This window comes from Colossoma macropomum, unplaced genomic scaffold (assembly GCF_904425465.1).
Source record: "Colossoma macropomum unplaced genomic scaffold, Colossoma_macropomum, whole genome shotgun sequence".
NCBI classification, from domain to species: domain Eukaryota; kingdom Metazoa; phylum Chordata; class Actinopteri; order Characiformes; family Serrasalmidae; genus Colossoma; species Colossoma macropomum.
In genome coordinates this window covers 31,827,553-31,847,240 of record NW_023494787.1, presented here as the reverse complement: position 1 = coordinate 31,847,240, position 19,688 = coordinate 31,827,553, and the positions used below count along the sequence as shown (strand labels likewise).

Below are 19,688 nucleotides of genomic sequence, written 5' to 3'. Positions count from 1 at the left end.
TACTGCTATCCGGATTAGTTATAACACAAGGCAAGTTTCTGAGTAGGACTGGACAATATACAATACACTGTCATTGTAAGTATTTACTAAAACATTTATTAGGAATAAGTCTGCTCTTTGTTCTTGCAACAAGAAATCACTTCAATATACATTACATTTATATCATGATATTACAATAACTTTGTTAATAATGGTTGTGCCATGCACCCGTCCCCCATAGCCATGACAGCCAGCAAGAAGGCCTGAATCCCTAATACCGCTGAGGGATGCGAGTGATGGCGGGAGGAGGACAACAGCCACTAGAGAGGGGGGACAATAACGACATCTCGGCCACCTGGATCGAACGTGAGGAGTAGTCTAGCGGCCTCGCTACAGAAAAGGAAGCGTGGCCAGGGCAGCTATCATCAGGGCCCAGAGGACGGGTGCATGTCACAGGTCTTTCTGTACATAAAAATTCTGATATGAGCTCTTCTAGAAGTCTCCCCGACCCACATGAAACACCTCAGCCCCCTCACTAAAGTTTGTGGACACCACTAATATAAAACTGATATGAACTTAAAGTTCTTTTTTATTTACAAACAGCAGAACTATAGACAGAACACATGCTTTTAAGTAATATTTTACCAGAAGTATTTCTACTTTTACTTTAGAGACATTTTACAGACTTTGTCCACTCATTTCTCAGTATATTGTGGGTCTTATCAGTACTTTGAACAACTGTAAATATAAAAAAGTGAGATTTTGACTATTAATAAAGAGCTCGTAAACAACAACAACCAGCATACAGAACCACATAAACTGCACAATAACAAGTAGCTGATCAGATGTCAGACCACTGTACCATTATCTTATATTTTAGGCTTTTTAAAATTGTCCTAAAATTTGGGAATTCTATTTTGCAAACAACTGAATGGGAAAAAAAACAGTACACTGTTTCAGCCCTCTTTTTTTCAATGGTGCATTTTGTGTGCAGACCTAAAAAATATGATACATATGATGCATTGTAAAAAAAAAAGTCTATATTATCGTTTTGTTGTGTTATATTTTTGCCATATTACCCTTCAAGCCTTGTTTTATGTTTTTCATTTTAGCAGAGAATCAACATAATTGAAGATAATGTAGAAAATAACAGATAATAAACATACTTAGAGAAAGAATAGGGGACGTTAAGAGAGAGGAAATGAGATAGAGTTTAAGAAAGAGAATGATGAAAGATGGAAAGAACAAGGAGGAGAGAGAGGGAGAGGGAGAGATGATGTGTAACTGGGCACAGTGCTGCCGTCTCCTACTTTAACAACAGCGTAAATATGACCACATCAAGAACAGCCCGACACATGCAGGAGTGGTAGTAGTGGTAAGACAGTAAATTGTGCTTTCTTGCTTTTTTATGTCTATTAAACTATGATGAGTGTTTAAGGACAGTTACACAGTAACTCCACCTGTCTCTCATTCACAGGCTCGCCGCCACACACACAGGCATACACACACTAACACACCAACAGTTTTTATATGTCTGCGCAGTAATTAAGAGACTAGGACACAGCTGCATATAAACAGTCAATTTCTTTTGCCCTCTCTTTCTGTCTCTTGCTCTTCATCCCACATTGTCTTTCTTTACAGGCTGTTTTGGAAATTACTAAATGCATAATGTCTGTACACGTGCATAGGGCGGCATGTGTTTGGTGCGCGTTTGAATTGTTTTGCTGAATAGATCTTTAACAGTTGAAGGTCTATGCTAGGAGTCGGCAACATGATGTTAAAATAACTAACAGTGTTGCACAAAAGTCAGAATGAAGGCCACCCTTCATTTATGTAATTTCCAATCACAACAGCCATTAGTACAACAACTAAGTACAAGATACTCATTTTTCAGACAATTTAATTGCATGAGAAAGGGAAAGCCAAAGGAAAATAAGTTTGAGTTTTCAAAAATGAGAAGATAGGCTTCCCAACAACCAGGCAATACCTGGCAGCCCACCAAAACTGTCACAACCAGCTTCCATCTTTAAGAGACAGGAGAAAATCAAGCTCCTATTTTGCTTCCACCAATTGTTTTTGTTCATCCTTCCACTGTGAGCAGACAACTCAATGAGTCTGAAAGGACATGTAGCCTGTCAAGAAGCCATTACTGAGAAAAGAAAATAGGCATAAAAAGAAGAAATTTTGCCAACGTAGAAGTTGCTCAGAGTAATGGACTCAACATTACTGAATGTGTTTGCGATTACTTGGAACGTGAAAAGCAGAAAATGTAAAACCAACTTCCAAGACTTGTAGAAAGGTGTAGAAAAGATTTCTGCACATTTCTTTGAAAAACTGAAAGCAGGTCTCCTGAAAAGAATGAAAACTGTAATAAAGGTAAAGGATAAACAGACGAAATACTTAAAAGATTTAGTTATTGAGGCTTAATTTTCTGTTAAATATATGTTTTTCCAGGTGATGAAAAATGAATAACTTTCTTAGAAACATACTTACATTCTGACTGGAAATTAAATTAATGAAGGTTGGTGTTTGACTATTGCACAGTACTATATTTATGTACAAACATGATGTTATTGGCCATGGTCCAAATAAAGCCATAATAATGAATAATGAATAACTTGAGCAGTTTTGGCTGAAAATTAAAGAAATTAAGACTTGCACAGGACTGTATCTAGCTACAAAAATGCTCTTTAAATGGAAAATCGTGATTAACAAAAAAAAAAAAAAGATTAGTCATGATTAATTGTAAACTTTGACAGTCCTAACTTCTTCCTGTTCCTTCTTAGTTTATCCTTAAGCAATTTTTTTTATTACTAATAGTTTTTCATAATCTTTTTCAAACATGCCATTGCTGTCTTGCTGGTGAATTTGTCCATTTACCAAAATAAAATACTGTGATACATACTGTGTATCGTCACAAAGTCTTCGACCATCCTAACGTTCCATTTTTGCTATTTCACCCACCTCTAAGCCATAGTCTATGCAAAGCAAACTGACTGAACCCCCATACCTCTTTTTCTCTCGCTCTCTGTCTATGGCTCTGTGTCTTACTCTGTGTCTCTTGGGGACAACGGGTGACATATGTTCAACATCTCTCCCTTCCCTCCCCCTGACCATGCGCGTACACACACACACACAGGTTCTGGGTCAGTGACTGAAAAGGTTATTGCCTCCCTCGCAGCCTGGCTTGTCTGCTATTACACCAATCACTCTTTTACCACTACAGCAGAGAGAGAGAGAGAGAGAGAGAGAGAGAGAGGCACAGGCACAAGGGTGGTGCGATCTCTAATTAATTGATAAACAGCACTCCAGCTCCACCCCTTTGCTTTGTAAAGCGTTCGCCAGCCTGCCTTACGGACATTAACTAAAGCATTTGTGTGTTACAATTGGCATGAACGAAACATGTCACGCTTTAAAAAGGACAAATCCTATAAGCAACCAGATGGGACAACCTGATTGAACTAAAGCATGATTATCAGGCCCGCATGTGACTTTAGTTCAAATGTACACATGTGCAACAAAACACATATATGATACTATATTTAGCTGTTGAGGCCTCCGCATCATTTTCGGTTAAATGTTTGTTTTTGTATATATGTTCAGAAATGAATGCAACGAAATACAAACTAAACATCAAAGAATGTGCTTTTCATGAAACACAGACAATGCAACCAACTTCTACAACTTTAGAGATGTGGAAAAATAGAACCAACATGTGCAACAAAAATAGGACTAAACAGTTTAGGGAAAATATCTAATTGCGATTTTCCTGACCAATTTTGTGACAGTGATTTAAATTATTTTCTACAAAATAAGGTCCATGTCTGTTGTCTTGGCCAAGAAGACCAGACTATTCACTATCTCTGGCTTGAGGCCTGAATGCTAAATGTACTGTGCCAGACTGACAGCTAGTTGTGGTTGTGTTGTCATGTATATAGCACATGGTGGTTTGGTTGCTTTTAATTGGTCTAAATCATCAACAGGCAATTCATACGCTCCACATTATTAGGTTAAGTTTTCCTATGTACACTTTAAGACAACATTCTTGATGAAATAAGCTGTAATTAAGACTGCTACTGAAAATTGCTCTTTCAAATCAATCTTGTGGTCACACTTTTACTCATGTATTTAGCTATAAGATCAATTTTCAGGTACCCAGTTAAGAAAAAATAACAATTTAATGCATTTAATCCCAAATTTTTCCCCTCACATGAAAATATCTGAATTACATGTCATTTGGGTCTCTTTGAAATGATTTGTATTTATTTTTCAAAATACTTTCAATAAAAAAATGGAAATCCATAGGATACTTTTCACAATACACATTGTGAAAGGTGGAACAGGGTAGAAGTTGATTTGAAACGTTATTAAAATACCACTTTTGTTCATCTAAAATATTTACTGGGCAACATTTACACTGGGCAACTTTTTTTTAATTTAATTCATTATACCTCATTTGTAACATATGTCTCTGCAATGTGATTTCAGCTGGATTTAGTTCTAATTCCTACATTTTATAAATGCTTATACGTTGGCACATATATCAAGAAGTGTACATATAAATATTATAAGATATACAATATCGGCTTCGGCCCAAAGTTCTCATATCGGTGCATCCCTAAAACTAGTTATTTTGCTTTGCATCACTTCATTCAAAGTATTTATTTGAGTTCAATAAAACCAGTTAAATTGCTTATTACCACATTAAGTACATTTATAGGTTGAACTGACAAACCATTTTCTACAGTATATAATATTCTGAAAATAACTGAATTTACCACCAGTGACAAAGTGTTTTGTTTTAGTACTTGTTAAAACATTTTATCTTTAGTGTGTAAAAACCTGCTACACATACCTGCTGACATAACCCTTCTATAAACATGACATGGCTGATGTCATATGCTGTCATGACAGATTTTTTTTCATATATAACATTATGGCATGTCATGGCAGTTACCGGTAATGGTAATATGACATTATTGTATTACTGAACAAAATCTTTCATGACCATACATGTAGTAGGCTTTAAGCAAAGCGTTTTCAAAATAATTGCTTTTAATATTTAAAAACATATATACTTAATGTAAATGAAGTCATGTTATCGGTACAGTTTCCAATGAAAGAGCACATAATCAGAATACTGTACATAATTTAGTAAAATTGCATATTTAAATTTCCTCCTTTGTTGGTTTGACTCACATGTTCCTTTGGATAGCATTTCCTTCTGCTCTTATTTCTTAAACATACATACACAAAACTGAAACACTGCAGGTTTATGAGTGCATGCTAATGTATGCGTGTATCAGTGCCACTGAAGCTGATGGAAGTGAAACCAATTCATTTATTTAAACCAAATGAGTGAATTCAATTAAAACAGGATGAAAAAAGGCTTTTGAAGTGTGATTATGGTGCAATAGGAGGAATTGGTTTTAAAGACTTGAGTTTATTAACTACTGCGCTTTTCGCTGTTTCATCTTTATCAAACCCGGCAGGAGGCTCTTACAATAAACACACACAGAAACACACATATGCTGGTCTGTGCAAAACACTCAACTCAAGTGTACATTAATGCATTAAAGAGGAAACAAACTAGTTTATCACCAAACTTCAATTATCCTTGTAAACATCTGTACACAGGCTGCATGTGCCTGAGTGTAGATGCTTTAACTGCTAGACTCTCTGTGTATGTGTGTGTCCATGTTTATACTTGTACTAATGTGCTTATAAGGACCATACATAGTTCTGCAGTGTTTTCCTTAGCGTAGTAATCTGTGGGTGAGTCAGCCAGTAGTCTCAATCTCCCACCCACTAAATCCAATTAACAATTTACATCTACAACCTACATCTACAAACATTCTAGCATTATTCTAGCATTCTTAATGTTGATTGGCTGCCAGAATATGTCCAGCCATGCACGTCAAGCAACAGTTAAGCATGCACATACTGCAGTTTTTAGCTTTGAGTCTATTTTTGACGCTTGTTAATGCTAGTGCTTTCTAGATAGAGTCTGTAAGTGGAGTCTTGGCCCATAGCAAACTGGCTATATAGCCCTGCTGCAGCAGCTGTAGCCCTAGAAGGGTTATACAGGCTAGGCAAAGCTAGCACTTACAGAGGTACACAGACCACTTGAAGTAGATTGTATTCTAAACTGGCAAAAACTTTTAGAATTTTGCCAGTTAGACTCTCATCCATGTAAAAGCAATTTTATAAGTCAGAAACAAACTTCTGCCAGACGTTACATGCTCTGCACACCATGAGGACAGCAAGCCTTTCAGATCAAGATTTAGGCACTAGACTGAAAAAAAGTTCATGGTAACTTATCTTTAGATTTAGTCAAATGATAGTCTAAAAAGTGAATGAGTCATCCTCACATTTTACCAATGCATACCACTTTCACTTCACCCAGGTCTGTTTTTGTTGTAGCACAGTATTATTAGTTGCCCACCCAACATTGACAAAAAATGGTCTACCTGTCAAAGTAGGTAATCTGTGGTCATGCTAAGTAACAAAATAAATCAGACTCTCTGACAATAGTCGTAAGTCTGGCTTCTAAGGCTAGGACAGTGATAGCAAGTTGCTTACAGCCCTACCTCCCAGCTCATTCATTCATTTTTTTAGAGGAAATGCTGGCTTTGTTTATGTATATGAATCCATATGAAGGAGCTGTTATAGTTGTCTTTCAGGCTCATCTCTTTTCTAAGAGATAGGTTAGAAACAAGCATTTCTGAAAGATGTTAAGATGTTCACTGTGATTTTTCTAAGGACAAAAAAGCACTTTCTGGACAGGCTAAAATGATATTACTGAAAATTGGTGATTTTGGGAAAGAAGGTAGAAAACAGCTTGCAACAAGGAAATTTGTATGTTATGCAAATTGCTTTTGTCCACATCGATGAAACACTGGGGTTCTTCCTTCCTATTTTGTCTATTCTCTCAACGTTTTGAGCAACATGTGAGAATTATAAGTGTTCTGTGTTATTTTACTACATAGCCACTGATAATGCTTAGTACACTGAACTTGAACACTACAGCATCTCATGTTTTTCCTATTATTTAATGACAGTAACAAGTTGATACACACACAGTTCATACCTGATTCCAAGATTCATTGTCTCTGCTGTGCCAATCATTCCAATAGCAAGCAGCATGATGTTGCAAATTTTTGCAGCCTACAAGAAAGAACAAAATATGTGCTGATTAAGTTGTATAATCCTTTAAAATCTCGATCAGTATCTGTTATCACTTGTGGAAGCTTAAGCCATTTTGAAATTTGGTCAACCACACTGTTAGATTGTTCCAGTATCAAATTTGCAATGGCAAGGAAAGAATAATGCTGATATTCCTGGAAAATGCTGACTTTCCAGGCAGGTAAACCAAAGCTAACTACTAAGAGCAACCACACATAGCTGTTAACAATCCAGAGGATGCCAAAGTTTAATGAGGTATCTGAATCAGATCTTACCAACTCCTGCCACTGAATATTAAGTGTGGTTAATACAGAGAAGCTGAGAGGCCCACATGGGGCACTAAGTGTGTATTTCTCATTTTAAGTCCCACTTAGCAACATCATCCTAGCTCCCATAGAGGTAACTGTGTGTATTTCTGCGTGTGCAGTGTTTTTTTTTTTCATTTAATCCTGCAAATACAGCAATTTTTAAATCTAAAGTTTTAGAACTTTAAAAATTATAAAAAAAACAATGAAAAGCTGTAAAAAGTAAAATGAAGAAATATTAAAGATTCTGGACTATTTCTAGGTCTCTGCTGAAATTTAAGCAACACTAACCATGTTACGGTATTTGTACAAAAAGGTCAGATATTTGTTTTGAATCTTATTCTTTTCATTAAAGTACATATTCAGACAACTTACGGGTGGATTTGATCTACTCATACAAGGCTTTTGCATAAACCTGTCCATGCCAGCTCGAGTTATAGGGACATGCCAAATACTAGGAAATTCAGGTTAAAAGTTTACAGAAACATGGTTCCAGACTTTTGGACCCCACTGCATGTGTGCTGACTGAATTAGTTCTTACACACTCACCTGTCCAGCTCCTACTTGGCCACAGTAAACAACATTAGCTCCCATACAAGTGAGCAGCTCCTGAGCAGCATTAAACTCCTCCTCCACTCCACCCACCAAGAATGTGAGTTTAGCAAGACTTGCAGCACCAACACCTGAAGAACACACACACACACACACACACACACACACACACACACACACACACACACACTTAATTCAATGTACAGCACATGTCCAAAAGACTGTAGATACCTACTTATCTAACATTCCTTCTGAAATCAGGTGCATTAATAGGGAGTTTGTCTCCCCTTTGCTACAGTAACAATATCTGCTCTTCTGGGAAGGTTTTACACTAGAGATGTGTGGACATTGCTGTGAAGATTTGATTGCATTCTGCCAAAAGAGCATTAGTGAGTTCAGGTACTGATGTTGGACGACTAGCTCTGGGTCTCAAATGCCACTCCAATTAATCCCAAATGTAATGCTGTGTGCTTCATCAGTCCAGAGAACAAAGTTCCAATGCTCCACAACCCAATGCTGGGGGCTTTACACCCCTCTAGTTGACACTCAGCATTGGGCATTGTGACCTTAGGCTCATGTTTGAATGTCCCATTCTATCAGCAATGCTTTTCTATACAGACTACACAAGCTGTATGAGTGCAATTGAATAACTGTGTCAGCAATAAGCACACCATAAAGAAGGTGCATTCACTAATTTGAAGGGGTGTCTGGATGGTTTTGGAGATAATGTATGCTGATGGAACAGTGGTGTCCTCAAATCAGTACATGTAGAAAAATGTCAAGCTCTCCCGGTATATAATATCAATAAAACAGGGGCACAAACAGCTAGGAATGTTGTGTAAAATGAGTGGAATCATGTAGTGTATCATCAAGTAATGCCACAGCTTTTCATACTTGAAAGTCTACTTATTGACTCAGTGGGAAAGAATGACTTGTTTTTCTTTCTCTGTCAATATAGAGCAACATTAGCCAATGATGCAGTGATTGCCTATATTTGTCAGATGATGCACCCTCACCATCCCAGGGTGGTAGCAATCATTACATGTTTTTTTCACCACTGGGGCAAACTAGGACGTCTGATTGCCCTTATCTGATAAACTTTCATAATTTTTTATGCTTCCCAATCAGGCAAAGACAACATTTGACCTTAAAAGACAGTACAACTCACATTACTGAGAAGGATAACTGTTTTTTTTAAAGGCATTTCTCAATAGGTTGTGTAACATTCTCTCTGTCTGTTTAGTGAAAGTAAATGTAGGACACAATGTTCTGAATATCAACTGGATGTTGGAGGAAACCCTATGCATATACTAAATTTTTTGTGAGGCATATACAGGACAACTCTATTTTCCAGGAAAATTCTTTGATGGCAAGTGCCAGTCTTTAAAAATGCCATGAAATAAATAAACGTGTTTATAAGAGCGAGAAAAGATAAGCAGGAGTAAACAGTTTTGTGTGCATGCCTATTAAGTGTTTGTAATGGAACAGAGGCTAATAATAAGCTCTCTGACACCAGAGGGACACAATTTGAACGTTTGTCTTTATAAGCTGAATGTTCAAATCATCTGTCACACAACTCCCAGAGGACAAGTATCTATTGTCCGCTTCTCCTCTCTCTCTCTCTCTCTCCCTCACATACACATACGACAGCTGGACCTAAGGTGACACACCCCCTTAACTGTACACACCCCCTGGGGTGTGAATGACAGCTCTAAGGGGTAATTGACTTTACACTTTATCATGTTCAATTACGTGCCTCGCCTTCGGAGGACCATGCGTGGCCAATCATGTTAAAGCGTGCCATGTTCTACATTGGAGTGGCTCTCATGAGGCTGCTGACACAGGCACATGTGTCCGGAGAATTGACTGATCAGAATGTAATTAAAACAGTAAAAGTCTCATGAACCTTCATCATTAAAGCCTCATCTTGCTACTTGCATAGACTCTTAAAAAGTGCCAAAAAGCATTATTTGGAGCAACACCACAGAAAACAGTGGTTCTTCTATGGCTTTGAGCCAAAGAACCTATTTAGGCATCTAAATTTGAGTCTCCAAGCAAATGTTTCTTAAAATACACAAAAACTGCCTCAGAAATGCACCAGAACTGTGTATACACTAATGACTGGGTTGTTTAATGAGGAGCTAATAATGCTGAAGTTAATTATTAAAGACCCAAACAAAAGAGTTGATACGAGAGAGAGTGGGTTAGTTTATGGCTCTCCGTCTGTCTGTATTGATCTGCCATGTAGTTGTCCACCATCAATAATTCCCTCATTAGCTTTGTATTTGTCATTTCCGTCCTTGTGCACAACATCGCAGCAAATATGTGTGTCCAGCCACACAATAAAAACACATAGGATTATTTGTATTATTTTATTCTTTTTTATAGACCTTATGGCATCCCACCATGATTATTTTTAGTATTTTAATAGAACTTATAGCATCTGACCATGAGGATCTTTACCTCATACGCCCCATATAAAAGGTGCTAACTCAGTGTGACAGTGCATGGCAGTGAACTTTAAAATATTTTGAGCATATCAAAGACCCATGAGTACTTTTTGTAGGGTGGAGATTTTTTTTTGTTTTGTTCATATATATATACAATTTGCAGTAGCTGTGCACTGACACACTGCATTTTAGAGCAAAGTGGATCACTCCTTTTGTTAACTGACAAGCAGGAGTTATAGGCTACTTCTGTGCTCTGGCACGGCCTAGTATTTTAAAATGTACAATTGTCAGCCAATATAATTATCTCCTACTCCCATCCATTATTTCAAACCATTACAACAATTTCCTGCTAGATGTGTATATGGAGCTTGACACACATGGTTTTCACACCTCATATCAACAATTTGATTGGGCTATGTTCTATTTGTTCACCCAGCACAAGAGAGTAGAGTGTCCTCATCTGTACTGTCATCTCTCACCACAATCTAGCATTTTATGATACATTTTGTTTCATATAAATTATCCAAAGAATAAAAAAACAAATAAACATAGTATTTAGCAAAACAACCATGTGTACATCAAATTTAAACTGCTAAAAAATTAAAATTCCATTCCCAAAGGCAGGAATATGATCATGACTAGCTAACCAGCTATAAGAACAGCAAGATCTGGACCTCAGTAGTTTCAGAAGGTTAACTAGCCTCTATGTTAGCTTTAAGTGAGACACGGGTGTACCAGTTATGCAACATACACACTGTAGGCTGACATATGATATAGCTATGACATAAAAGTGAGTTTATGAAGGCAGTTAATAGAGTACACTTGCAAAATGCATTTCTATTTTTTTTTTGTTTTTATTGGTACATTCATCATGAAATTCAGCTCAAATGATGTCGATAAAATAGAGATAACCGTTTAATCAGACAGTGACTATATATGTAACATTTATCACTCTAGAATATAAACATTTTATGTCCAATATTAATTTTAAAAGGCTTAAAATTTCAATACTCAGTAACAGTAAAAGCCAATAGAATTGTATATTTTTGTACTCTGGAATCAATTTTGTTCCAGTAGTTCTAGTGTATTGACAGATCTGCCCTTATATAATATAAATATCGTAGCACTTACAGTTGTTATTCTCATCCCAGTAATTAGGTTTCAACACATTTTACACACTTCTACCATAATGGTATTTTGTGTTCAAATTCACCAGTTCAGCATGTATTGCCATCAAATAAGCAAACTAGTGGTGACTTACATTCAGTTTCCTATATCAGCATAACTGTCTAAGGTTTTTCCTTGTTGCTGCTGTTTGAATCAAAGTCATTCTCCAACCAAAAATACTGCTGGTTATCGGCACATTATCAGTGGTATTTTCACTAAAACTAGGTGTTAATATTGGTGGATAACATCAGCTAACCGATACATCCATCAGGCTCTTTTCCAGAAAATCAATTAAACGATCACAGACAGACACTTTTAGAAATCTTCAAAGACTTTTTAACTTCTTTTGTACCGCAGCCATGTTTAGTCCGTGTCAGGTACCAGCAACTCTCAGCATCATCTTAGATACTCACAAATGCCTCCCAAAGTTACGAGCACTTTTTAAAGCACTGAAACGTTTCATTAGTGGCACAGTTACATTAAACTACATTTGTTTATACGAGCTAAAACACACACACACACTTATTTCCCACGCTGAATGACGCAGTTCACAGAGGCTGAAACCACTTTGCTGAGCCTTTAGGTCTCTGTGCCATTACAGCCAGTAAATAAAAAACCAATTTGCTTTTTTTCCTTCTTTCTACAAGCCTCTATAACTGCTGACACTAATAAAGAGTCTAAATGATCAAATCAGTGCTTTTCCTGATACACACAGAAAGAAAGACATACACATTCACGCATTCAGCTCTTCTTAATGATCTATCGGTTAGCCTACTGAGTTAAATCAATAGCTCCTCCTAGCTTAACATTTGACTGTAAAAGGGCTGGTATTGATTAGGTGTTGCTATCAGAAATGGACAATAGGGATTCACACATGATGATCTCTTTAAACCTCTGTGCAGGCAGAGCATTAATCGGTCTCGTGGGAGCGCTGCAGCAATGCTTTTTACTGCATCTTCCATACAGACTGTGCTGTAAAATACAAACTACTTGATTAAAACATGCATAGGAAAATCGGACAAAATGAATAAATGACAAAAACACTTTCTAATCTAGTCTATTTGACACTATAATCCAAAGATTACAAGTTTCAAAGGTCAGATTATCTCATGTAGCCCAGACATTTCTGGGGCTGCTGGTCACTGTGGTTTTCGATGCAGTGGGAACACAACAGCAGAGCAGGGAAAGTGTATACCAGCCTCAAATGTGGTTAAACATTATAATTATGACCAAAGGAGAACTTTTCTCAAAACAAATAAAAAACCCAAACAGACTTAATAAATTTTCTTGCAGATTTAAATAAGAGAAAAAGAAAAAAGTCAACAGTTCATGCCAGCAACACTAATGACACATTGACGTTTCACTTCATCAGCGTGAAACCATTCACGAGACACCAAAACACTCTTTCACATACAATCCCATGTATAGTCTAATTTTGTTACTGCTTCATCTTTACCAAAAACAATAATCATCACTGTCACTACTTGTCAAGTATTCCTCAGAGACCAAGTAAGATCCAGACGAGCGAATAAGGTTACTTTTGAAGTGCAGATAATGATGCTTATTAGTGGCCTCCCACACATGCACAAGCACATACTACACATGAGAGCAGGCATACTTGCAAAGTCAGCAGCTTAAGAACGATGGTAGCGCTTGCAAAACTGCTCAATAATGCCTTTCTGTTAACCAGGGTAAAATAAAATAAATTTAAAATGTAGGGCCCGGTCAACATAATGGTTGAATGATATCAGCTGACACAGAGGTAGAGTGGAATAAGCAGTATTGGCAAACATATCGCCAAAAATTGGTGGTGTTTTATATTGTGACAAACTGACACCTATGCCATGAGAAAACTGATAAAGCAGCACTATGTAAGACTCAGCAATTTGGAGCCCTCTCTGGTGGAAGTGTGTAATTGCACGCAGCGTGTGGAAGAATATTTTGTACTGTTGGTTGTGCTTTGGACCCCTTCCCCGAGTGGATTAATTTGATGAATGCGAGCACACTGAAAAAGAGCTCAGTCAAAACTTGGCAAAGGATGTATCTTCTGAGGATGTAAGTGAATTATCTACTACTGTCATCATACCTTCATCAGTATGATGTTGATTTTGACCTTTTTGAGCCTGTGTGTGACGTTAATACATAAAGATGTCTGATGTGGTCTGAAAACTCAGTGAATTCAGTGAAATCCTGAATCACTAATTCTACGTCTTTAAATTTGAACAAAATCTTACATAGTGCAGCTTCAACGTTTGAGAATTTAAAGTTGAATTCCAGCAATTTCTCTAAAATTTCTGCATAATTGAAAGATGTAAGCGAAGTCATACTTCTTAGCAAAGGGTTTGATGTGAAGTGCTCCATTCTAGAGAACCTTGCCGAGTCAGCATTGTTCACAATGGTGATGAGAACCATATGTCTGAACTTTTTAAATGCCTCTAAAAGCTACTTCATAGAAAAAGTTATTTCATGAAATGGTTATGAATCTTCTGCCTGATGCCTGGGACATTATTTTACGATAGCTTTGAGCTAAGCTTTTGGCCTGAAACATATCTTTTTAAATCTATTCATGGAGGATATGCAGGTTATTGTAAGGCAAATTAGCCCCCAAAGAAAACATATTTTCACCATTATCAACATTACATATTGAAAAACATATTACAAACCGAAGACGTGTTGGTTCACTGGTCATTTTAGACAGTAAATAAAATGTCTACCTTGAGCAAAAGCAAAACTTATATCAACTGAAGTCTGAAGTCTTTTAAATCTCTTCTTAAAACTCACCTTTAGGGATGCATACTGTTGCTAATTTGCCCTTGTATTTTTATTCATACTGTATGTTATTTTATATATTTTACTTATCTCTTATTATGTCTTTACATTCTTTTTTGTGCTTCTTGTTTCTTATTTCATATCCATAATATATCATATTTTATTATTTCACTTCCATTTAATATTAATTTATGTGCATTTACTTATGGGTGTTTACTTTAACATAGTATTTTCCTTTGTTTTTTGTTAAGTGCTTGAGCTGTCGGAGAAGGCGCTTGTTGTCATTGGAATATTTAACACCTAAAAATTGCTATTGCTTACAACATTTTTTATATTGGCTGGGCCCTATTTAAAATATACACAATGATCTGTGTTTGTAGGGTACATCAGACAGTTGTTACGAGACTCAGACAGATAGCGAGACAGGGAACGGGGGTTTCACTTTGAATGACAAGTCCACAGCAGGAGCCATCACTGCATACCAGATGACACACTTTAAGCTCACTTTCAGATGACAATCTACCATTTTCATTGAAAGTCTACACATCAGTCCTGCTAACCGTCATCACTAGCTATACTGTTTAATCAAAATTTTTTACTGTAAGCAAGATATTTCCTGTTTCAACACAACGTACACAAACACAGCACCTTTCTCTTTCAGCTAGACACTTTCCCTCTCACATACATGTCGTAAGAGGCCCAGTTAGACAGCTGCTAAGGGCCTGTTTCCATCTGGAGTCCAGGACAAGGCTCAGCCCCCCATCCTACACACACACACACACACACACACACACACACACACACACACACACACACACACCTCCCCTGTTCCCTGGCCTTCTCAGTGAGTAGCTTGTTATGCTAATTCCTCTGTCACTCATGAGCCCGTCAGCCACACTCATCCTCCCCCTTCCTCCGACTGCTCCCAATTCACTTCATCAGCAAGACCACTTACTGCATTTTAAAATTTTAAATCTTCAAACCTGCCCATTTACTCTCTTCTAGTAATTGCTAGGGCCCGAATGATATGCACATTTTGTCACAGATACCCATACCAACTTCGAAGAGCTAAACATTCCATTACAAAAAAGAGCACTTTGGAGCGATGCCATAGAAGAACCAGGTCTGGATTCCCAAAGAACCTTTCAATGGATGATTCTTTAAAAATATGATTCTTTAAAACATATGTACACATATGAAGAAGCTTTTAAAGAGAACTTTGAAGGAGTTCTTTTTAAAGAACTTGTTTTAAAAAAGTTTAAATAACCTATACATAAATCTAAAAGGTTTATGTTAGTTTAACATTATATTAGTTTAAAACTAATAAAGAAATATACTGCATTTATTTGGTTGCTGTAAAACAATTTAAGCATAAAATACAAAATGTGACATTACTTTTGCAAAGGTCATATTTTATGTTTTATTTTTTTAATATGTTAAATTCAGCAAATAAACTGTAATTGTGAATTTAACTGTGTAGACCCTTTTAATTTCAAAATTAATTTCACTTGGCAAATCAACAAAACATGCAATGTGACCAGAGGCGCTGGTCACATTACAAGTTACAGAGGCGCACTTTTGTATACAAATGAAAATTATACAAACATTTTAGTGTGGGGAAGCTTTTTACTTTCTCTCAGTTCTCTTCACATAAAGTTTTTGTGTGTGTGGGTGTGTGTGGGTATGTGTGTGTATGTGTATGTGTGTGTGTGTGTCTGTGTGTGTTTTAACCTGTTATTCCATTGCTAAAGATTAGTTTTGGGTGAAAGTTACACATTTTTGATATGTTTACTAGTTTAGCGTGTACTGCTACAGTGAAGGTAATTCAGCAGTCTCTTTAAAATAGAAGCAGAACAAGAAACTTCAAAGCAAATTTTGCCGATACTAAAACAGGAACCAATAAGCACCAAACTTTACTAAATGTTTTGGTAATGACTGTTTTGGTAGTGACAATCATAAGCTCATTTTGAGCATGAAGTCAAAGCGCTAGCCAGTACATGACTAACAAACACAGCTTTGAACACACATAAAATCATAATATTCTTATTAAAGCACAAAAAACATGTACTTAATTGCAGATAATACCTGTTTCGGTAGTGACAATTCTTAATGTTACACCCTGATTTTTCAGACTGTGGGACACATTTACTTCAAAACAATGAGATCTAACTGCTCACCGTGTGGCCATGAGGGACAGGAACGCAGTCTCACTTCCTGCACTAAAATGCAGGGGTGTGGCTAAAATAAGGCTCCACCTAGGGACTAAAACTCTTTGTTTTGATAGTGACATGAAAACATAGGACAGTACTTTTTGCATAAAAGTTCATTTTTTTCAAAATTTAAACTCATGATAAATCTTTCAACCTTACTTTAAAAGAACAAAAAAATAAACTATTAAAAAATCCCAGGCTTATTACATACTAAGCCTTATTATTCAGTAACTACAGTGACTTCAATGCACACTGGCTGAGCTATTCTTAGGTTATAGAAGCATGTAATAAAACTTCGGGCCTGTCAGCAGGCCCATGGCCATGTAAAAGAACAGTGAAAAAAGGATTATTTTTACAAATAGAAATTTTGGGACAGACACCTCCCAAAAGAAAGAACCCTACAAATGATGATTTTGTATATATTTAGCTTACTCCTATCTCTACTACTATTAATGCCTTGGGTTTAAACAGATCATAACATAACCCTAAATGTCCGAATCTATTTACTAATGGCCTTCTATAGTATGGATGTTTTAAACACTAAAACGCACAATACATTAATATAGAAAACTGAGATACATTTTGGTAGACAGAAAGAAAGAATTTGAATGCATATGTTCTAATTTTAATGGCTTCTATATTTTAATCTACACTTGAAGTTGAAGTCTTGGTGAATCACTGATTACCAGCTTTTTTGAGAGAACAGCAGCAGATGTAAGACAGTCCCCACACAGCCATGTGTTTTGAATTCTATTTGAAAATATTGACCGAGCAAAACACACAGACACACAGAAAAGTGCAGCATTCCCACTAGCTTGAGTGTGTGAGAATAACAGAGTGGCTATAATCTCAGAAAATAAAATAGAAAGAAAAAGAAAGTGGGTAATTATCGTTACCTAACTGTGTACTTGTTAGAAGCTGCGATGGCCACACAATCCTCACATCGCACAGCGTATGTGTGCACGCACAAGTGCGTGACGTCAGTTGGAGTTTGTTGTGGGTCCAATTCAGCGACAGTAGACTGTGAGGTTTGTGTGTGAGGGTTTATTACAAATCTAAGCAGAAGAAGAATAAAAAAAGAGAGTGACAGAAGAGAAAAAGAGTGTTTCGCTGCTTTACGAGGGTATTATTCGAGCTGAGCAGTCTGAAGTGCCAAACCTTAATGACGCACACACAGAGAACGACCAAACCAAGAAAATAAAACTATATCAAAAGAAAACTTTAAAAGACAGACATACTCTGCTTCCCACATGAACGACTGAGCGTGAGAAAGACAGAAGGAAAGAAAGAAAGGAAAGGAGAAACTATGTGATTATATGGACATGTAGACATTATTGGGAATAAACAGTTTTTATGCTGTAATATATTTGAACAGCAGAAATTCTTGGTTCAAGGAGAGACAAAAAAATGGGCACATCATCACCACAAACGTCTGTGTGTGAGATCTGCTTGGTGAGTCACACTCTAGCACTACGACAGACCCTCAGCATCATGTTGGATGGAGTGCCACCTTCTGGACAGCTGCTCTGTCGTTCTGTTGGCTGACATGTTTGTTCTCTCTGTTCTATTCTGACACTGACCTCATACGGGACTGTGTAAAAGTGTTCAGAAAAAAAAAAGCATAGAGGAACTTTTTTGCAAAAAAAAAGGCATCTGAGAAAATGATCTATAAAAGCCATTTATCTGAGCAGTAAGCATTTATTTGTTTAAAAAAACACTAATATTAGATTACAAATAAACAGTACATTTTGATTGTATGTGTGTAAGAGTTTTAGTTTAACCATTTCCTAAGCTCTGATCGAGGAAGTCCAGTATTTACAGTTACCCATTTGTAATTCATCAACGTTTTGGTTTTAAGTTATATAATCATGCACTTATTTTTGTTTAAAAAACTGGGTTCTTACGTAGGATGCGTTTAATACGGTTTCAGACTGTTCACTGGCTTAGGCCTGGCTCCACTTGTCAGTACTACAGTCCATACAAGGAATACTCCATGCATTAATACAGAATTGGTTGATGTGTGCACCCATAAGTGTGCTTATATCAGGATTTTTACAATGGCTTTGGAAGTCAGATTCCCTCGATTTTAGGCTTGCCAGTTAACGAGTAATAGGAGATTAATGACGGTCTTACGTAACTAATTATCAGTCAAAAGAATTTGCCAAAATCTGCATCACTAAACCAAAATGCTGATACCTTTTTAAAACAGTATTTACTGTATTTTTGCTCATTTGTATTTACTACAATGTTACATAGCCTGACTGCTGAGATAAATACTTTAAAATAATCTATATGGCTTGTTAAGACTTTTGCACAGAACTGTACATTAATACTTAGCTACTAGTCAGTGTTAAGACACTAAGACATTCTATGTGTATGTCTTTTTCTTTTTATCTTTTAATGCAAACACAACATCAAAACCTAATTCTGTTTTTTTTTCTTTCATTATGCACTTATATGAAAACACCAGCTGACCTTTAAGACATGTAAGAATGTTTCAAAAAGACTTAATAAAAAATAATTACATCCACATTAGCACATAATAAGGTTTCCCATTTCAGAGATTTTAGCAATAGTAATACACAAATATTTAACATCATGCATGTTTAAGAGGAATGTACATGAAAATTTCAGTGTCTTTCAGAGTTGTGTGTTTTATGACCTCCCTTGAGGGACACATGGCTCTTATTAGACAAGAACCCCCCAGATACTACTAAACATACTCAAATACACAAAGTACTACTTAAGTGCAGATTAATTTATTCACCCGCATACATGTTTATATGTAAGTTACACGCGTTCACACTGGACTGGAAAATGAGTCAATCCTTACAATTGTCTGAGTAGTAAGTAGTAGTAGTAGTACTAAGAAGGATCAGAGACTCTTAAAAAAGGGAGCCCACACACACACACACGTCTCTCCTGCTTTAAAACCCTGTCTGCAGTGGCGACGCCAATCAGTAAACATCCAGCCAACCGTCAATGGTGCAATGGTTGAAGAAAGTAGGGCTTGAGCTCATGACAGGCAGTTTCTTAGTTTCTAGCGTTTTTATGGCCTTTTATCTACATGA

General features: G+C 36.7%; 1 protein-coding gene across 1 annotated transcript in view; it reads right to left on the bottom strand.

The window, feature by feature from the left end:
- Positions 1-19,688, bottom strand: part of hibadha (3-hydroxyisobutyrate dehydrogenase a) — a 34,979-nt gene that overhangs the window by 2,922 nt on the left and 12,369 nt on the right. The window contains exons 5-6 of the mRNA XM_036566952.1: positions 8,019-8,152; positions 7,070-7,146 (exon numbers count right to left, since the gene is read on the bottom strand). Coding sequence (XP_036422845.1) covers positions 7,070-7,146; positions 8,019-8,152 — 211 coding nt within the window. The remainder of the gene's footprint in view (positions 1-7,069; positions 7,147-8,018; positions 8,153-19,688) is intronic.